General features: G+C 39.4%; 1 protein-coding gene across 7 annotated transcripts in view; it reads right to left on the bottom strand.

Moving 5' to 3' along the window:
- Positions 1–19,212, bottom strand: part of CCDC88C (coiled-coil domain containing 88C) — a 94,924-nt gene that overhangs the window by 7,940 nt on the left and 67,772 nt on the right. For all 7 annotated transcript variants that reach the window (XM_026111803.2, XM_064512174.1, XM_064512175.1 and 4 more), the window contains 11 exons: positions 17,762–18,832; positions 16,882–17,015; positions 15,756–15,897; positions 14,980–15,168; positions 14,445–14,606; positions 13,050–13,327; positions 8,132–8,275; positions 6,541–6,727; positions 6,153–6,298; positions 4,692–4,781; positions 3,031–3,272 (listed from right to left, as the gene is read on the bottom strand). In XM_026111803.2, coding sequence (XP_025967588.2) covers positions 3,031–3,272; positions 4,692–4,781; positions 6,153–6,298; positions 6,541–6,727; positions 8,132–8,275; positions 13,050–13,327; positions 14,445–14,606; positions 14,980–15,168; positions 15,756–15,897; positions 16,882–17,015; positions 17,762–18,832 — 2,785 coding nt within the window. The remainder of the gene's footprint in view (positions 1–3,030; positions 3,273–4,691; positions 4,782–6,152; positions 6,299–6,540; positions 6,728–8,131; positions 8,276–13,049; positions 13,328–14,444; positions 14,607–14,979; positions 15,169–15,755; positions 15,898–16,881; positions 17,016–17,761; positions 18,833–19,212) is intronic.

Here is a 19,212-nt window from a genome sequence, read left to right as displayed (position 1 = left end):
TGAAGGCACACACAAAATAGAAGAAAATTTAAAGAATTTACTATAGGAAACAGCCTTAATGAGATGCAAGATACTAGTTTCCTATATATTTGAAGAACATGTGTAATTAATAGTAATTAAATGCTGAAAACAAGCAGAGCACAGTGGTCAAAATAAACAACTTGCAGAAACAAAAGCCAAACAGTTAGTTTGAAGCACAAAGCAGCGGCAAAGCAGTATTAGAGAAAATGGACCAAGTTACTGTTGACTTAGATGACTCTTGGAAACGTGCTTCAGAAACATCTTCTGCTACAGTCTGTGTGAGCCCCATAGCACAAGGCCTGCACTCTCTCACAGCATTGAGATTTACAGTGCTCTTCTAGTGGCAATTACAGGCTAAAGCTTGGCTTTGACAGTCTGTATTTCTAATTGACTTTGAAGACGCAACTGATCTGGCATCTGTGGAATGTGTTAACTGCCCTTGAGATAGACAATGTCTACAAATCCAAAAATAGGCAGTAATAGGCTGCTGTGCCAGCGTCCTTGGTCATGCCATGGAGGGACCACTTCTCAGAGTCAGAAGGGAGGTGAGGTTCCCTAGTCTCTCCACTGAGCACCCCTGTGAATGTACTGCCTGGCATACGTACGCTTCTCCAACACTGAGAGGGGACTGAAGCTGCACATTCGTTTCAGGCTACCAGGCAATAACTGTTCTGGGCAATAGATCCATGATGCAGGTTATTCCCAGTTTTAAGAGAACAAATTTATTCTTCCTCTTCTAAAAAACACCCTCTCAAAATCAGAACAGAAAAACTTAAGCCTTATGCCCAATCCAAGATGAATTTTCATAGCTGAAGTTGTAAAACCTCTCTAAATACCAGGTTAGAATTCAAATATCAAAACACCTTGTGGAGAATAATCTTCCCAGTAGCTTCCACTCTATATTCATAGCTAGACTATTTGAAAGCAGAGAAAGATGTTAAAAGAATTGGCATTTTTACATTTAGCTGCACGGAATATTGGAAACTTCTCCAGTATTTGAAAGGGCTTATATGTTAGGTTTGTATTTTAGCAGGACCAGAACACTGTAGAAAGCATAGCAACAGCAGGCCAGTTCAACACTTAACTGGACATGATGCAAGTATGTGATTGCAAGAAAATATTGAAGCGCATAGCAACTTCACTTACTTATAACATGCACCGCAGCCAATATACATACGCAAACTGTATGCCATGAGGTCCCCTAAGTGTGCTGCATTGAAGAAATGATCCACAGTGTGCAATAATGATTCATCTTCTACAGGAAAACTTAAGTCCATGTTCACTAATCTGTGCTTTTATTTAGAGTATTGTAAAGACATGCTGAGTGTTTCCTATAAGGTGTGCGTTCTTTTAAGGTACGTGGGATTCTTTTGTTTAAAATACTTGTCAGAAATAAATGAAGATAAATGCTAAAGAAAAGGTGTTAGAAATCTCCCAATTCCGAGAAAGAAAGAGGTTCATTAGGAGAGGATGGGATGTCGGAGGATGACCAGAACCGGAGTCGATTAGAGAGAGACTGATGATTCGATGGAGACTTAGGACTCTTTTCTTTATCCTTGATTTTGCTTCTCAAAAAGGCAATCTTTTTGCGTTGCACAGCTAAATTGTTATCACCCAGGTATCACAAAAAGAAGAAGAAAAAAAGGGGGGGAAATTGTAAATGAAACTTAAACATTTTAAAAACAGATAAAGAGAATACAATCGGTGAAAAATAAAAAGGCTAAACAAAGACTAATGCATACTTAGCAGGCTCAGATTAACACTTGGTACAATAAATATAAGCAAATTCATTGAGAACTAACTGTAAGAACTCCCCAAATACATTTTTATTTTAAAAAAAGTATGTTACTTAGTATATATTCAAGTTTCCTTGATGTCTTCTAGGCTTTAATACTGATACTTATCATTCTCAACATAAGCATGTTCTACATAAAATCAAAAACAATGAAGCCCCCAGAGAAATTTCCGCTATCTCTGGCACTTAGTCAGGGCCTGGTTCTGGGGAAACGTGATCCCGTATTCCCAGATGGGAACTCTGGATGCATGCTGAGCACATTTAACATCTCCTGGAATTGCATGGATGATTTAAGACATGCATTTTATTCTAAGTGATTCAAAGATCTTGAAGAAATAGAACAGAGAAAGAGGAATAAAAAAAAATGAAACAAACAAACAAACAAACAATTAAACCAAACAGACACTTGGAGATAACAACAGTTTATCCTCAACTGCTCAATCCTCTGCTATCCCCTGCCACTTCCCACTGAGAAACAAATTCTTACTTAAGGACTAAATTCAAAACAACTTCTTGAAAAATATTCCTAGAGGACAAAAAGTTATATAGAGAAACTGACAGGAGTGATCGCAACAGAATATGTGAAGCTTGGGATATATTTTATCTTCAGTAAAGACCACAGTTTTTTTTTTATTCTGAAGAACTTTTTTTTTTTTTAATTTCCTGTAATTAGGGACACCTGATTTACTGTATAAACCAACTCTGCCAAAACAGAAAGAATCATTTCATCTTCATTATGTTCCTCTTACAGTGTTCTAAAAAAATCATTTCTGCATTTTAGATTTAAAATTCTTAATTCAATTCCAGGTCAAAACACTGTATCAATCACCAAAAAAGTTAGTGATTATAATAAATTAGCATTTTCAAAGTTGTTTCTTTTCTATGTGCGCCATCTCCTGGCAGTGGCTGTAGGACCAGCTATTACGGTTCATTAACATCTATTCTTCAAATGGGTAAAATTATCTGGACCAGCTATAAACTGCTTTGCTGCAAAGCCACTGTAAATGAAATACTTCCACAGATTTATTCAGTAACATTCAATACATTCATATACAAAAGCAAAAGGGTCATAAAATAGATGAAAAGAAAAAATAAAACACTAGTTTACTAAAAAAGGGATATAAAAAGGAATGGAGTATCAACATGTTCTATATATTAAACCTTTCCAAGAAATAAACTGTTCAGCCTGTGAATTTAAGCTGGGTATCTCTTACCTTTGTTTGAAGAACTCCCATGGGTCTCTCTCTCTTCCATGGAGTTTGACCCTTGAGATGTGTTATCCTGACTGTCTTGCTGATGTTTCAGTTTTTGGGAGACGGATGGAGAGGCAACTGTTTCTGGGGATTCAGAATGCCATGGAGAACTCTCTACTGATGGCTTCAACCGCTCCCTTGTAGCCTCTTTCTTTGGCTTGATTAATTTGACTAAGGCTCTGGCTCCAATCCAGTGGTTTTTCCTGATAAAGCAGGTTTTGTGAATGGGATCATAAAACGCTTCAAAAAAATACTCCCTGAAGCTTACAGCTGTGCTAAAATCATCATGCATTCTGATTTTTTACTCTATCATGAATTGGTTGGAAAGATGAAGAACAAACTTCACAGAGCTTGAGATCCAAAGTCAAAATTATTTTACAGAAATATTTCCTCAGCATGCAAAATGTGAGAAACACAACTGTTCCCCCCCTGCTAGAAATCAAAACTACACATACGGACCCACACAAGACACTTTAACAGTGTGAAAAGCTCTACTACCTGAACAGGCTGAGAAGGGAAGAAGTGAAAGCTGCTTTAGAGATGAATTCTTCTCTTTGCTAAGGGTAGCAGTCAGATCCATTATGATGGAATTAGCTTGGCTATTTTTTGTTGTTCTTAATTTAATCATTTTAAAGTCTTTTCTCTCTGATGAACTCTTTATTCTCTCTGAAACAGCAGCTCTGAAAGCTCTACTGCTGCTTAGTCACTATATAGCGTCCCATCATTTCTTAGGGATGCTAGCCTAGTGTTGGTGATGACGCAGTTCCAAAATGCATTAAAAAACAAAACAAAAAAAGAAACAAAAAAACCACAACACAGATTGTTCTGTACAGGATGACCAAACTATCCGCTGGTGCGAGTAGCCAGAAGCTTGACCATTTATAGCTCAGCAAGCTTTCACATCTGAAACCCTCCATTAATTCAAACAGAGGGTGAGAGGCAGCAACTGACCATATATATTCTGAGGCTCTAGCAAGAATGTTTAATACTTACTAGCTGACCATCAACTCAGCATTATTTTAGCAGTTAACAGTTTCATATGCCCCAATTCATAGAAACATGAACTCAGGTACTTCTGGAACCATTTTCTGACTTGAGGCCATGGAAAATGGTACATTCTGACATTCTTAAGCTTTTCTTAGTTATAAACAGATCTGTCACTGAACTTAAGTGACATAATTTAACTAAATGTGCAGCAATGCAGATTTAAAAACACCCTCCCCCCAAAAAAACAAACAAAAGAAGAAATATCATTTTCTGTGAAGAGAAAGGATGAATATGCATCTCTTAAGGCATATGCCACTCTAGCCACTGTGATTAACCTGCGAGGGATGAGATGATAATTGTCAGGACAGACTGGTTCTATTCTAATTAACGCCATTTCAGACTCTGATATGAAAACACAGGATCACCTGTGAGGCACACTGCTCTACATCAGCACAACCTAAAGCATGGCTGCTGCTTTAGGAATGGATTTCCAGAGTGAGAGTGAAGACAAGTGGAGATATCACCATCTCTCCTTATTTCAGATGGAATTTCAATTATCTCTAGTTATGAAGAGTCCTTTCTCCCCTTCACAAATCTGCACATCAATAGCAGAAATGAACCCAAATGGGACTTACTTTTTTGGAGCAGGATCATAAAACTTATACTGATCCATTATCTTCTCTTCAAGTTTTTCCTTGTGTCTCCTTAAGGCATTTAATTTATCACTGTGAAGGGGAAAAGCACATTTTGAACTACCTGCATAAAATTAAGCATGATCAAAAACTTGAAAATCAAAAGCCACAAAAGAAACTGAAATACCTTCCTATTATAGGGCCATACATAAGCCTCAAAATCCTACCAAGCCCATTCACTGTTTAGAGGGGGCAAATGTAAAACCTCTCAAACTTGCTGATGAATGATTTTTTTGTTCAGCAAGCATAAAAAGGTTAAAGAAAAATAGTAGATTTATGTTAATTAGTCACGAATATCCCCCATTTTTTGACTAGTGGATGTCAAGGTTAATTTTGTTTTGTTTGTTGATTCTTCACCCTCATTTGCAGATCACTGACAAATTTCTTGAGGGTTAAGATTCTTACTTGCTCAGTTTGAACTTTTTCTCTCTGTTGTAACTCGTTATTTTACTCCTGCTCTGCTTACTCTGTTGTAACTAGGGAAATTAATAACATTTTATCCTTTTAAAACTATTTTGATCTCCTGTGAACAGTTTCAGAGCACTTTCAGAAGTGCCATGCAGGCTTACTGATTTTTACTCATTATTTTATTAACACCCAGAGAGGATGATAGCATTCCCATAAGCAAGAATCTTTTTTCATCCAAGGAGCAGAGCTAATGTATCTCCAATGCAGAACTATCAAACACCTGCACAAATATACTTGGAGTACATTTGAACCATAATCAGTTGCTTTCAGCAAACAATTTCTAACACTATAACTATGTTATCCAATACTGAAATAAAACTTTGTCAGTAATTACCATACCATTCTGAGGTGCTTGGACTAAAATTCTTAGGAATGCTTTTCTTCCTTTGTAGCAATAAGAGAAATTCACTGTAGTGAGAACAGGATTTTTTTTGTAAGTATACAAGTGTAAAAAAAAGTGTATTAAGTGTGTCACCTTGAGCATCACAGACTGATGTATGTTGAAACCTGAATCCTTTAGAAGAACATGAAAGAAAATATTTCCTATAATGCAAATGGCCAAAACTAAAGGAGTACAATTATTTGCTTTTCTCCAGTAATCTAGAATATAAAATGACTCTAGTAAGTGGTCTGAGCATTCCATTTTTTATAGTTAAGTTTTTCACATTGGCTCATCTGCACTGCTTGGAAAGTGCTGTGAATAAGGTGTGCTGTTCAGGTGTCTCCTGAACATGCTTTGTGGTAAGCAATGCAAAGAAGTTACCTGACTTCTGCCCAGCACATACATCTGCTCTTGAACATCCCCCCACTTCCAGCCAGGCATCAAGTAAACCTACCAGACTCCAGCCTGTCCGTCTACTCCCATACATGAGTAATTTTGTATGTCTACCTATAAGGTTTCTTTAGATTTCACAAGCTAAATCTCTAATTTCTTACATGTACTGTTTCTGCTCCTCATGATACTGCTCCTTGTTCTCCATGTTCTGCTCCAGCAACATCTGATTCTGCTGGCTCAGCATCTGAATCTGACTCAGGAGATGATGGTTCTCTTCTTCCAGATTTCCCTTTAGACGTGATAGTAGCTGTTAAACAGAAAGACAGATGAATCTCTTCTCTGCAGCTGACTTCCCTGGAAACGTATCATAATTAAGCTAACACAGTAACAGAGCATCCTGGGATACAAATGGTTAAATTTTGAAGTAAATGGGGGTGCCACTACGACCACATAGTTTGACCTGCTATTTACAATGTGCCAAAAACTTCATACAGGGAACGTTAGCGCTCTAACAGGAACCTAACAGTATACCTACTTATAGCGACTCACCTCACAGTGGTTATCCAGCTTAGTCAGAGAGAGATCCATGGACTGGTGCTGTTCTTTCAGCTCATCGTAGCGAGCCTGCCAACGATTCAGCTCTAGTTGAGAGTTGTTCAAGGAAGTTTTCAGCTCTTTAGTGTGTGAATGCAGCCCTTCATACTCTGCCTTTAGTTGGCTGTGCAAGAAATTCACCCTAAACATGAAGAAGGAAGCAGGCTTATGAAGAATACTTCATAGAAAGTACCTCACATTCAAGAGGTCACACCATCAGAGTGCAGCTGTCACTAAATCTAAAATTAAGTTCCAAAGACTAATTTCTAAACATTTTTAAATTTATTACTGAGCAGATAATAAAATGTTATAGAGAAGCAGTAACAGCATTATAAAATATACCAGATCTACAACAGAATTAAAAGGAAAATAGATGGAACATGTTTGATACTTCCTCAATGTGCAGGATGTTACAAATTTCTGAGGCACAATGCATTTAAGAGCATTTGATATAAAGCCAGCTCTATTTGGCACAAGGAAGAATACTCAGAAAATTATTTTTCTGATGCATGAAATACGAGCATTAGTGTGTCCTGCACTGTAAGATACTGTAATGTTATAAGATGATGCTGTAGGATTCTTTTAAAGCTTTTGGTAAATCTAAAAACAACTACTATTCCTGAAGTTACACAAACATATAAATAGAAAAGACTAAATCCTGTATCTGCTGACAGATCAGCTAAGCCTTCTCCTCTTCCAACACTACAATTAACATTTTGCAACACCACCTTCCCTTCTCATCATTAGAAAAAAGACTCAGGTCAAAAACAGCAAGCCTGAGGAAACCTTGTCTGCAAAGCTGCAGTGCTCCAAAGTACATTATAATAGGAGAGTATAAGAAACTTTTGTGACCAAACTTAACAGGTGATTTTTAAACGTGATTCAATCCGACATTGTTTGTACTTGTCATGACCGTAGCACCTTATTTGTTCCAAACTTTTTCTCAAAACATCTCCATAATATGAACAGGGGCACTGAACTGATCATAACCATGAGTACCCCAGTGGGGGTGTGCGAGAGGGTGTTATGTTTTACTGTTGTGTTATTTAAACTTTGGAGGGTAGCTTACTAAAGGGTTTTAGCATGAATAAACAGCAACACTAATTCCAAGAATTAAAGCATATTGTGTAAAAGACATAATACAGTGTTCCTTATGAGAGGAAAATTGGGTAGGAATCATTTCACACAACTCGAGATTTTGGTGAGTCTTGGGTATTTGTAGTTCTACTTAAGACAAGCTCTTGTAAACAAATGATTGTAGAAACATACAGCTTGTGAACTGAACCACAAGTGGCAGTTGATCTTGAATGAGCAAAAGTCCTAGAATCAGACCATGTCTGAAGCACTGAACAACATTTGTTGACAGTGTCCATGAAGCTGATTATCTACAATGAGTTAAACAAAACAACCAAATTAATAAAATTGATGTTGGAAGAAATGAACAGATATCCTGAAGCTGTAGTAACACAACAGAGCAAAACTACCGTGTATTTTGCATAATTGACTTTTTAATGATATATACAAGAATTTGGCAAGGGTGCCATACCTGTCAAGTTCCTCCCTCAGCTTCTGATTTTCCCCAGTGGTTATTGCATTTGTTTTCCTTTCTTGTTGCAGAACCTCTCTCTCAGTTTTTAAAACTACTTCCAGCTCTTCCAGTTCTGCCTTATGTTTCATTAAACTGTTGTATCTACAAGAGAAGAGTAAGCACACTTAGCTTTCATTCATGCACTTTTCTTCTTCTAATTGAAGATTATTTTAATAGATGAAACTACAACCATCAAAAGTGAGTTTATTTTCCATCTGTTCAGTTTTGTACAGATTTGTGTGGTTAAAAATCCACTGAGACTGAAGAATTCCAGTGTGGATAGAACTCAGTTTAATCTGTAAGCCCAGAGGTTTTTTAGGGGAAAGACAAAAACGAAAAGAAATTGGAATGCAATTGTCAGAACTTTATTTCATTTTCAGATCCTGATCATTTGATAGAAAGTACTTGAGTCCCCAAGGTGGAGAGAAACTGCATCATTTAACTGGGTTCTTGTTCATAAATAATCATCAGTGGCAGGTTTCAAGATGACTTAAAAGCAGAAAGAAGCAACCAAAAAGCAAAAAAAACACCCCAGTGAAATGAACTTTACCTCCTGCATACTCCAGACAGACAACAAGGACAGTATCAGGAAGAGGTGACAGTGAAGCACCCACAAGCAGAGGCTGACCCCACTGCTTGTTCACCAGTGAGAGATCCAAGGGCAGCACAGGTGTTTGTGCCTGGGCCTCGATGGGACAGGGCTCTGTTACCTGGCTTATTCAATTTGCGTGCAAGTCATTGACAGCAGGGACTGGGGCAGAGAGAGAGGGCAGAGGCTTTCAACTATATTTTAAATTTTCTAAAATAGCAGCAACGGTGGCACAACTTTGCTGATACCTGGCACAGGAATAGGTTAGGTGGGCTCAGCTTCCCTGAGTGGCTACTGTGCCTGTGTTCAGAAAACGGCGCACAGCACGAGGTGGGTTGAGGCCACTTGGTAAAACAGCAAGCTGTTCTCTGAAGATTTTCTCCTCTGGTGGTCTCTGTCAGAGGCTGCACCCACCCATACAACTAGCAGAAACAACTGCGGACACTGCAGCAGAGAAGGTCAAACTCACCAGCACATTTGTCTGTGACAGTGATAAAAGGATACTGCCCTGAAATATGCCTGGGCAGAGAAATCTATGCCACTCACAGAAGACTCATTTTAAGCAATTTTAAAACCACAATCCAACAGAAGACACAGCAATGCTTGAAAAAGTTATAACAAACATCGTCTGCACCTGTCCCACCAGCCACTGCTGACTTGTCTTAGCAGAGATGAATGCAGAGCAGACAGTCACTCTGCAGCCACAGAAACTTCAAAACGAAAAGAAACGCAGCAGAAAGCACCAAGTACATTGGCTCCTGCCAACTTGTTTTTCTTTCAGGCTACCATTCCCTTCATCCCAGAGTCATATTACAGCCTGTCCCAAATTCCAGTCCATTGAATGGCCACACAGAAAAATACCTGTCTCCCAGACAAAAACTGCTTTTTACTATTCATTCCCAGTGGTAGCAGTGGAGTTTAATTAACCCTATTTATTTGTTTTCTTCCTTAATTCAGCTCCCGAACATTTCAAATTCAATGTCTGTACAACAAATAGAAGAACCTGAAAGCAGAGGAAGGTTTCACAACCAGCTCCCAGAAGGATTTTCAAACAAGACTGTGTGCCAATCCAAAGTTTGAGAAGACAAACTCCACAGTCAATACCTTGGCAGAGATTACCTTGGCCTTCTCTGTAGAAACACTGTTGGAAATGCTTTCATCATTTCCCTTTGATAAGGCTCCTCTGTTCATTTTTACCCAACCCAAGGCTTCCGATTATTTTTAATGAGGACTACTTAGAAGGAAGCAGCATACTGGTCCAGTTTTACCAGTTGGCCCAGCTCCCCATGCTGCCTTCGAGCATGGGAACTCCTGTGGTGGACCAGAGCTGCTCCCTTAAACATTAGGGGATAGATATGAAATTTGAGATTGTCTGCAAGAATGCAGATGGATCCTGCATCACCAGAGCCCTCGTGAAATCCCTAAGTAAAATTCACTTGTTGTCTGGATTCATCAGGGAGGCTACCATTTGAGCAGGATTTACACAACCTGATGAGCACGAGCATACCACTGCAAGGAGAGGCTTTACCAATGGGCAAGGTTACCCAACCCACAGGCTACTCAACATTCATGCTCACTCCATTTCTTTAGCATTAGCCCCAAGCAAATGGGAAGAGGGTTTTTATAAATATTTCCTTATAGAGGCAAATAAAATACATTTTGGCTCTGATGCAATCCATTTCTGACTTGAACAGCCATATTCCTCTTTACTCCTGTTCCAACTGTGGTTTTTGGCTTTCACCCCTTCTGCTGCTCTGTTTAGAGAGATACCGCGGGTAGATATTTGTGACAGAAAATTTTAAAAATGTTCAACTATGATAGGAAGCATATGGCAGAAGGAATCCATAAATATGATTCCCAGACAGCACTGCTAACGTAATAATGCAACTGCTGCAATATGTAACCCTGCACAGCAGGTCTTCTCTTTTTCCAGTGGGATGAGTTTTTCCAGTGTTTGTGCAGGATTACAGAGTTGTTCAGAACAAATCACAAAGAACTGCTCAAGGCTCTGCCAAACAGCCGTAGCTAGTAAGTTATCATCTCCTCTTAGTAACATGCAATATTTAAAGCAATTTAAAAATGCAGGCAGAAGAGCCCAGCTTTCCTCTGTTAACTGAGGCAGCCAATCAAACACCACAGAGTAAAGAAACTGCTGTTAACAGTAAATGGCTCCAACATACCAACTTTCCTTTTCTTGCTAAGTCAAACCCACATGTCTGTGGTTTGCTGGGCTATGACAGGCCATTTCACTACAGTTACACACAACCTATTATTAAATCCACAGTGCAGTACTAAGACTATGCAGATATAGTTGAGGGAGGTTTAATGAAGTTTACTCAGGTGCAGAAAACATTCTGTGGTATCACAGGCATCACTGAGCTGCACAAACCTTAGGGATCCTGGCTGCACAGAGCATTAGCAGGCCACAAGCTAACTAAAGTTGCTATGGATTTTTCTATACAAGCTGCAATCACAGGTTTCTGCAGGAGTGCAGTCCTGCCATAAGCAACAGAACTATGATTAAACATGCTGTCACCAACGGAGAAAAACAGACTGCTTTGGAGTCTGGGACAAGCAAAGCCCATCTTGCTCACACTGCACAAGCCGGCTGCTCAGCTGTCCTCAGCTGTTCTGGGAACATTTAGTGGGTGGTGTATTCTAGCTGAAGGTGAGAGATTTCATCTTAGCACCTAAATGGCACTGAGTGACAGAAGAAAACAAACAGGTCTCTTCCAGATGCTTTTCAAACTTACTCCCCTCTGCCCTTCCCAGCAAGCTGAATATAGATAGCACATGGGGGTGGTGGTGGTGGTAATTTCTCTCTCTTCCTCCCCCCGCCCCTAACAGTCAAATGGAGACACAGGCTGTCCTTGGACAAGTCACCTTGACAAGCATCTTCCAGACCGACCTGCTGAGGAGGACGCTGCGCTCTCAGAACTGCCAAAAATCAACCTGCTCAGCATATACAAAAGATCAACATCTGCTCCCCTGCAACATTTCTCACTGGCAGTCACACCTCAGTAAGAGAGGATCCAAATCGTTAGTGTTCACAATAGTGGTCTGAGCACTTATCACTAGAGAGAACCTATTTTTCAGAAAGCCATTGTTTTCTTGTGCTACAACTGTTTAATAAGTGGTACTCATTAAGAAAAGAAGGAACCCAGCAAACTGCACCTACACACCGCAGTGTGATATTCTTAAGCAAAGCCTGCATCAGTGACAACCATTAATCAGTCCGAGTCTACTTGGTAAGCATGAACAGTGTCTGTAATCACTTACAGCTCATTATTTAGTTGACAGCCAAGCAGCTGTCCTGTCAAGCAGCCTCGGTGGATATTTTCATCACAATAGATTTAGTTCTGTACTTTATCAAAATCTACTGCACACTGTACTGCCAGCTCCTTTGGGTTTGGGAAAGTTTAGCACCACTTTTTAGTCCACCCTCAAAGATCACCATTGACATGCCCTTTACCATTGACCCAACTCAGACCCTTGCTCTTGACCATTGACCCAGCCCATAGAAACTCAACCTAAAAACTAGGTATTTGGGGGAAAATAACGGTAAAATGGTTAAAAAAAAAAGTTCTGATGGGTAGGCAGAGTGGCCTTTATGTAGTAGTATATTATTTATACTGTTTCACTCGAGCACAATTGTCAGAAAATGACACTGACTAGAAACTAAACAATAAATTGATTAATCCGATTTCACAGTTCAACTGAAAGTCCTGAAACAAACGCCTTAGATTGTGAGAACTAGAAGGAAATAAATAATACATCACTATTTCACATCTGGCTCAAGGTGGCTTCCGTCAGACAGCCTCTTAGGCCATATAGGTGATGCCACACAAAATCATCAATGATTTATATTGTTTCCCCATATGACTCACACTTAGGTAATTAATTAGCTGACTTACAGATCTTATTGTATGACAAGAAAACAGATCACACAGTAGGACTGGGAAAATCTTTTTAAGGATATGTGTTATTACAGCCTAGAGCCTCAAACATAGTAAAGGCCTTTAAGCTACTTCTGACAGTGTATTCCCCAAGACCCTGTTTGCTAAAAATCAAGAGTCATCCATGGTCTGCAACGTTCACAGGTCTGAAATACACAGATTTTCAAGTATTTTCATCTAATCTCCTAATGACAACAAAAATGAGAAGACACCTTGTCAAGATAACACCTTACTATAATAAAATAGTAACTTTTGTTTACAATTGGAGATCAAAGTTTAAGACTAACATTTTGGCTATGCAACTTCCCTAGGCACTGAACAGTGAGCATACCTCTCACCAAGATCTTTATGCTCCAGATCCAGGTTTTTGTGTAATGTTTTCAGGCAGCTGTGCTGGTTTATTAGCATTTCATATTCTGTGGACTGTCGCTCATGCAGTGAAGCAAGATGTTCATGATCCTGAAGCAATGACTCATATTGAGCTTTTAACTGCTCCTTCTGTTTCAGTAGAGTTTCATTCTCATTCTCCTTGGCTGTCTGCTGATTTTGCAGTAAAGCATTCTGGGCCATCAGTGAAGCACTCTGGGAGCTGAGGGTTGAATTTTCTACCTAAAGTTTCTCAAATAAAAAGCAAGCATATTTATTTACACTTACCAGTACATATAACAAACATGTAATAACAGTTTATATCTGCATACAATTAGTCAAGCATACATCTATAACTTTTTAGACTTAAGACATTTATGGACACTTTGGCATCATTTCAGCATAGTAATACACACCACACAAAGTCTTGCTAGCAAGGGTCTGAAATTCATCAGGATAACCGCCAAACTAACGACACTGTTATGCTAGCAGATAGTCTTCAGACTGAAGACTATGGTGAGCTGGAATACTGGCAACCCAACTATAGCTCTGACATCATGTACAAAAGCCAAAGTTGCTCCATGCTTGTGTATAACTGAATGAAAACTTGTTAAGTTCATCTAAACACAACAGAATGAACTGCACCACTGTGTGTGGGGGCAGCATTCCTAACAAGTTTGATTTCAGTAGATGTACTGTGCACTGGTTTTATATGCTGTTGCTCTATTTCACTTTCAGGTGAGAATTAATTTAAAAGAACCAAAAAACTATGTGAACTGCAGGTTGAAAAACTAGGAGAAAGTGGAATTCAGACAATATCAAAACTACAGCTAATCCAAGTTTGTCTTTAAAAATTTTTCTCTTTCTTGAGCTAAATTTGTTTTTTCAGAATTAAAATGACATTTAAGAATAACTGCTTTTCATAGGCAACTTGGACATTTTGTCTGAAAGTCTGAAAACTGATCTGAACCCATTGCTACAGTGTTTCTTGGGAGCTGGCTCATGTCCTATTCCCATTTCTTCAAAGTTCTTTCACAGACACAGCATTAACAGAAAAAGAGCAAAGACCTTTTACTTCAGTGCAGCTTCTGGAACAACAGATCTAGATTTTGCTGCACCATTAGTTCATTTTAAAAATTGGCCTCAAATAATTACCTACTTCATAAAGATAAACTCAGATAGTAGCTATAGAGCCAATTTCTCCCCTAGCTTGGAGAAATTCAGATCTCAATCTAAGCTCCTCTTTATGAGCCTCATCTTTATGTAAGTACACCAGCCACCATTTTCTTGTCAGCTGTCATCTCCGCACTACCATAATGAAATCCAGTCTATTGGCACAAAGGTGCAGGGTTGTTCTGACCTGGAGCTTGGCTGTCTGCGTCTGCAGGGCAGTGTTATGCTCCTGAAGGAAGACATTTTGCTTCTGTAGTGTCAGGATCTGATTGTTGAAGGAGACATTCTGCATTTCCAAGTGCTTCAGCTGTTCTTTAAGCAGCTGCTTCTCAGTATGCAGGGCAGCATTCTAAAAGACAGATGGGATGGAAGGGAGGTAACAGGAAGAAATGAAACAGCTGTTCTGATCATTTGGAGTCCTATCAAAGATGAGACCCAATTATGATGATCCTCCTGCAACTAATGTGCAAGAGGAAATTCTTCCCAGCATTAAAGGAAGGTAGGACAGATATTAAACACAAGGTTCATCCCCATAGAAATGCTACACAAGACAAATAGGACCACAGGAGACTAATGGTATAAGAGATGTCTGAGGAATCTGGTAGACTTGAATGCTCAAAAAGCCCACCAGATTCCTATAGCCTTGAAAAAACAGGTCCTAGCGATCCACCCATGGTCACAAGGGAAGTTTGAGGGATAACAGGAAATGCAAGAAGGCTTACATTCCTTTCCAATTCTATTGTCCTGTCTTTCAGTTTCAGAAGCTCCATGGTAGCTTCTCGGTGTCCTGTTTCTAATTTCTCCTTCATTTGGTGATTGGGAATGAATTTCTCTGCAGAATACTTCAGTGAATTCTGAGCGCACTGTCCATCCTGTTGGGTCTGTTTGAGTGCATCAAAGTCCTTCTTCACCTGTAAAGCCAACAAGGAACAAATTTTACAACTCATTCAACACTGGGTTTTTATATTAATAATAATGTAATATGCAGTTCCTCTTTTACACTGTAAGCATTTAAAGGGATTCAAGAACTATTACCCCTGCTTCACAGATTGGGAAGCTGAGGCACACACAGGTGAAGGAGCCTGTGTCTCTTGGCCTGCAGTCAGCCAGCCCTTGACTCAAGCTCACTGTCACCTAACAAACAGGCTATCCTCAGTGAGAAGTTTCAACTGCAGTTTGCCTCAGCCTATACTTTCATTGAAGAAAGTGGAAAAAACCACCATGCAACATGGTGCATGAGGAAACAAACATGGGGAAAGAGAGGTTACAAACAGTGGTTACTTAAAAAACTCCTGCCCCGGACCACAGCCTAAGAATTTTGCCAACATCAGTACTACTATATACAATGGGACAGAAGAAAGCAGTCAAACCAAACAGCCTTGGAGGGAACTTGTATATGGTGAGGAAAGAAACACATATAATTTGTTCTTGTTGAGCAAAACGCACGTGAATGTGCAAAAACATATTGAGAACATTTAAAATGCAGTTCACCTCTTACCATATTTAGCTCATTCTGTAACTGCTGGTTCAAGTTCAGAGAGTCTTTCACTTGAGCTTCCAGCACTGCAATCTTTTCCTCTTTCACAGCTACTGCTGTTTTCAGTGCTGATTCAGTTTTGCTTTCTAGAATCTTGTATTTTCTAAAAAACATGAGAAAAAAAAAAAAAAAAAAAAAAAAAAAAACTTTCCAACATCTGCCACTAGGTTATGAGCCACCATCCAGATAGTAGACTTTGCCTTCACTCATTCTAAATCTCATCACGTTACATTACATGCATTTGCTTTTTCAGGAACGGAATCCTCTAGTGCACAGCTGATAGATTATTGCTGAGGAACCTGCTTATAGAAAATCCAACCAATCCAATCAATAATACCTATATAGCTCTACAGGAATATTTAAAGCTATATAATTTAAAAGCAAATAAGTTTTTCTATTCTGCCCCTAATTACACTACAGATATTTCTTCTCATGTCTCTTCTGTACATTCCTGATGGGGAGAAAAAGCTGCAATAAGCCCTAAAATTTTTCCAAAAAGCATATGTTTCTCTAACTAGGTCTCATCAAGAGGCCTATACACATGTGGATTGTTGGGCTTTCTTTGTTAATGACTATAGGATTTGCCATCAGGAATTTCTTAGGCAACATCTACGTTTACATTAAGAGTTGGTTGGATCACCAAGTCTTGGCATACACCATCTGAAGGACAACAGGTAGGCACTGTTGTTCTTGCTTTTAAAGAGACTACCAGGAGGAAAATACACAGTGGATCACTGAGGTGGTTACCCAGCGACTCTACAAGGGAACTGTGATAATACTAGCTAGCATGGAGGGAGAGAGGGAGAGAGGGAGAGGGAGAGAGGGAAAGAGAGAGAGAGAGAGAGAGAATGGTATTTCTTCCTTCTTTCATTCTTTCCAAGAAAAGGTTTTGCAAACCTTGCAGGATATTGCCAGGCTTGCTACAGAAAAATAGGCTGTGTGTTCAAAATTGGTAAGGGTAACTGGAGTGAGAATGGAGATGATAACAGAAAAGAAGGGGCTTCTTTAAGCTAGAGGGTTGAATTAGGATGTCTGATGGAGAGCCTGCACAGTCACAAGCATGAGTAAGAGAGCTCAGTTTCCTCACGTGTCATCACTGCCATTGCCATTGTCATCCTGTAGCAGAAGCTCTTTGTTCAATCCTATCTTCTCCAGTTCCTGGCCCAGTTTGTCCAGCTCACTAGACAACTGTTGACTCTTCAGCTTCTCCAAGACCAAATCCTGCAATAGCACTGACATGATTAGTTGCTGTAAAAAGGACAATGATAATTATCCAGCACTGGAGATATTTAAACCAAAGAGTATAAAAAAAGGCACTGGATAAAATCCTAGTCCCAAGAAGGTCAGTGAAAATTCTTCAGTGTCAGCTCAGTGCAGAATTAAAATGATTCTCTTTATTTACAGTTTACTCAACATGAAACTGAAGAATGCTTCTTTTGGCCTCTGTCTTGCTCACGGTAGTGAATTTCTGCTGCCAACACTGTCATCCTGCTCACCTGCCAGCAGAAGGGATGTGCAGGCCAGAGGATGCAGCACCAGCAGAGGGAGTTCCCCGCCTCAGCAACTAATATGAGAAGCCCAGCCTGCACTTTAGTGCATGCGCGCGTGCACACACAAGTGACAGGGCTTCAATATGCAAGTTTCCTGAGATGACGTGGTTAAGATTTGTTGCTGAGGGACTTAAGCATTTTTACTATGGACTGAGTTTTGGACACAGAGAAAATTACTGGCATAACTGAACAAGCGTAATTATGCTGTAGCAGTGTAATTAGACAAAAAGAGTGGTATGTTTTAATTTTTGCAAGTTCTACATCCAAAAGGCAATGCTATCCTGTGATGCCTGCTAAGACTCTGAAGATCTCCTAATTCATAGATCAAATAGCCAAGGGATAGATGGCTCCCTTTGCTACTTGGCAGAGCAGAAAAAAATAGCACTGTGATGAAGATAGTAGTATTATTTTGCTTACCTCTCCCAATGTAGCTAGTGTTCTTTTATCAATTTTTACTTGTTTTATGAGATCTTTATTGTCCTTTTCAAATTCTTTCAGCTTATTAGATGAATCTCTGAATCGAGCAATTTCCTTTTCTAGTGTCTTGTTTTCTTTCTCAGCAACTGCCAACTTTACTGTGCTATCATCCAAAATAGCATCTTTCAGTTCCACTTGCTGCCAAAGCCGTTTTGTTTCTTTCTCTAGCATTTTTTTGTCTTTCTCCAGCTGAGACATTTCTTGCTCCAGGTCTTTGTTCTCTTTCTCTAACCTCTCTAGCCGTTTGGTAGAAATCTTTAGCTCCTCCAGGTTTCTCTGGAGGACCTGATTTTCACTCTCCATTCCCTGCACTTCTTTCTCTAGCTCCTGGATCTTTTTGCTGCTGTTCTCCAGCATTTGCTGAAGTCTCTGGTTTTCGGAGTTGACACTTTGATAGCTTAGCTCCAGCCTTTCTGATTTCTTGCTCAGAACTTTTAACATTTCTACATTCTTCCTTAGGTCCTCTTTCTCCCTCTCCAAATCTTTATTTTCTGCTTCTATTTGTGCCATTTTTGTGCTGGTAAATCTCATGGTCTCTACCACTCTCCTGAGCTCCAGATTTTCTTCATCCAACTGCTTGTTGTCCCTTTCCAGATCCCCAAGCCGGATGGAAATATTCTGCAGTGTGTCCAGGGATTTTCTTAATTTCCTATTTTCCACTTCCAGATCCCCATTTTCCTGCTCAAGAACTTCAACTTTTTCTGTCACTATTTTCATGGCTGCTGCCTTCTTTGTGAGCTGTTCATTCTCCCTCTCCAGCTGATGGAGTTCTTTCTCCATTTCTTCCGCTCTTTCCACTTTCTCTTTAACCTGGTCAAAATCTTTTTGTAATTGTTTCTTCTCAAATTCCAGTTTGCTCAGTTTGCTACTAGTTTCTGTAACAGTTTCATGAAGGATCTTGTTCTCTTTTTCAATATCTTTTACTCTGGCCTCGTTGCTTACTTGAGATCTTTGTCTCAAGGATAAGACCACTTGATTAAGGTGATCATTTTCTTGTTTAAGGTCCTTTATCTACACAAATGAACAAAAAAAGTCAGGCAAATGCTACTCACCTACCTTACAACATGCAGTACAGTTTAGACCTGAAGCAGCCAGATGAGTGTGTTAACCAAACCACCTCCATTTAATCCAATACCAATTCTTCAATAGTTATCCCTGACTAAAACCAACAACCTGAACTCATGAAAAACACTGATACCTCTGGAAGCTTGGGACTCTAGTGAGTTAAAAATGTTGCCATGTTCCTCCTAACAGCTAAGGTGGTCTAGGCAGAGAGAGAAAGTAAGTAGACAGATACCTTCACAGAATACCCTGGAGTAACTGCTTTGTTAGGAATTACTCCTTATTAAGTATACCTTTCTGTCTCAGTTTACAAATGCAAACACCTTTGA

The sequence above is a fragment of the Dromaius novaehollandiae genome, chromosome 5 (genome assembly GCF_036370855.1).
Source record: "Dromaius novaehollandiae isolate bDroNov1 chromosome 5, bDroNov1.hap1, whole genome shotgun sequence".
NCBI lineage: Eukaryota > Metazoa > Chordata > Aves > Casuariiformes > Dromaiidae > Dromaius > Dromaius novaehollandiae.
Note: the sequence above shows the minus strand (reverse complement) of the source record. Positions and strands in the feature narration are given on the sequence as shown.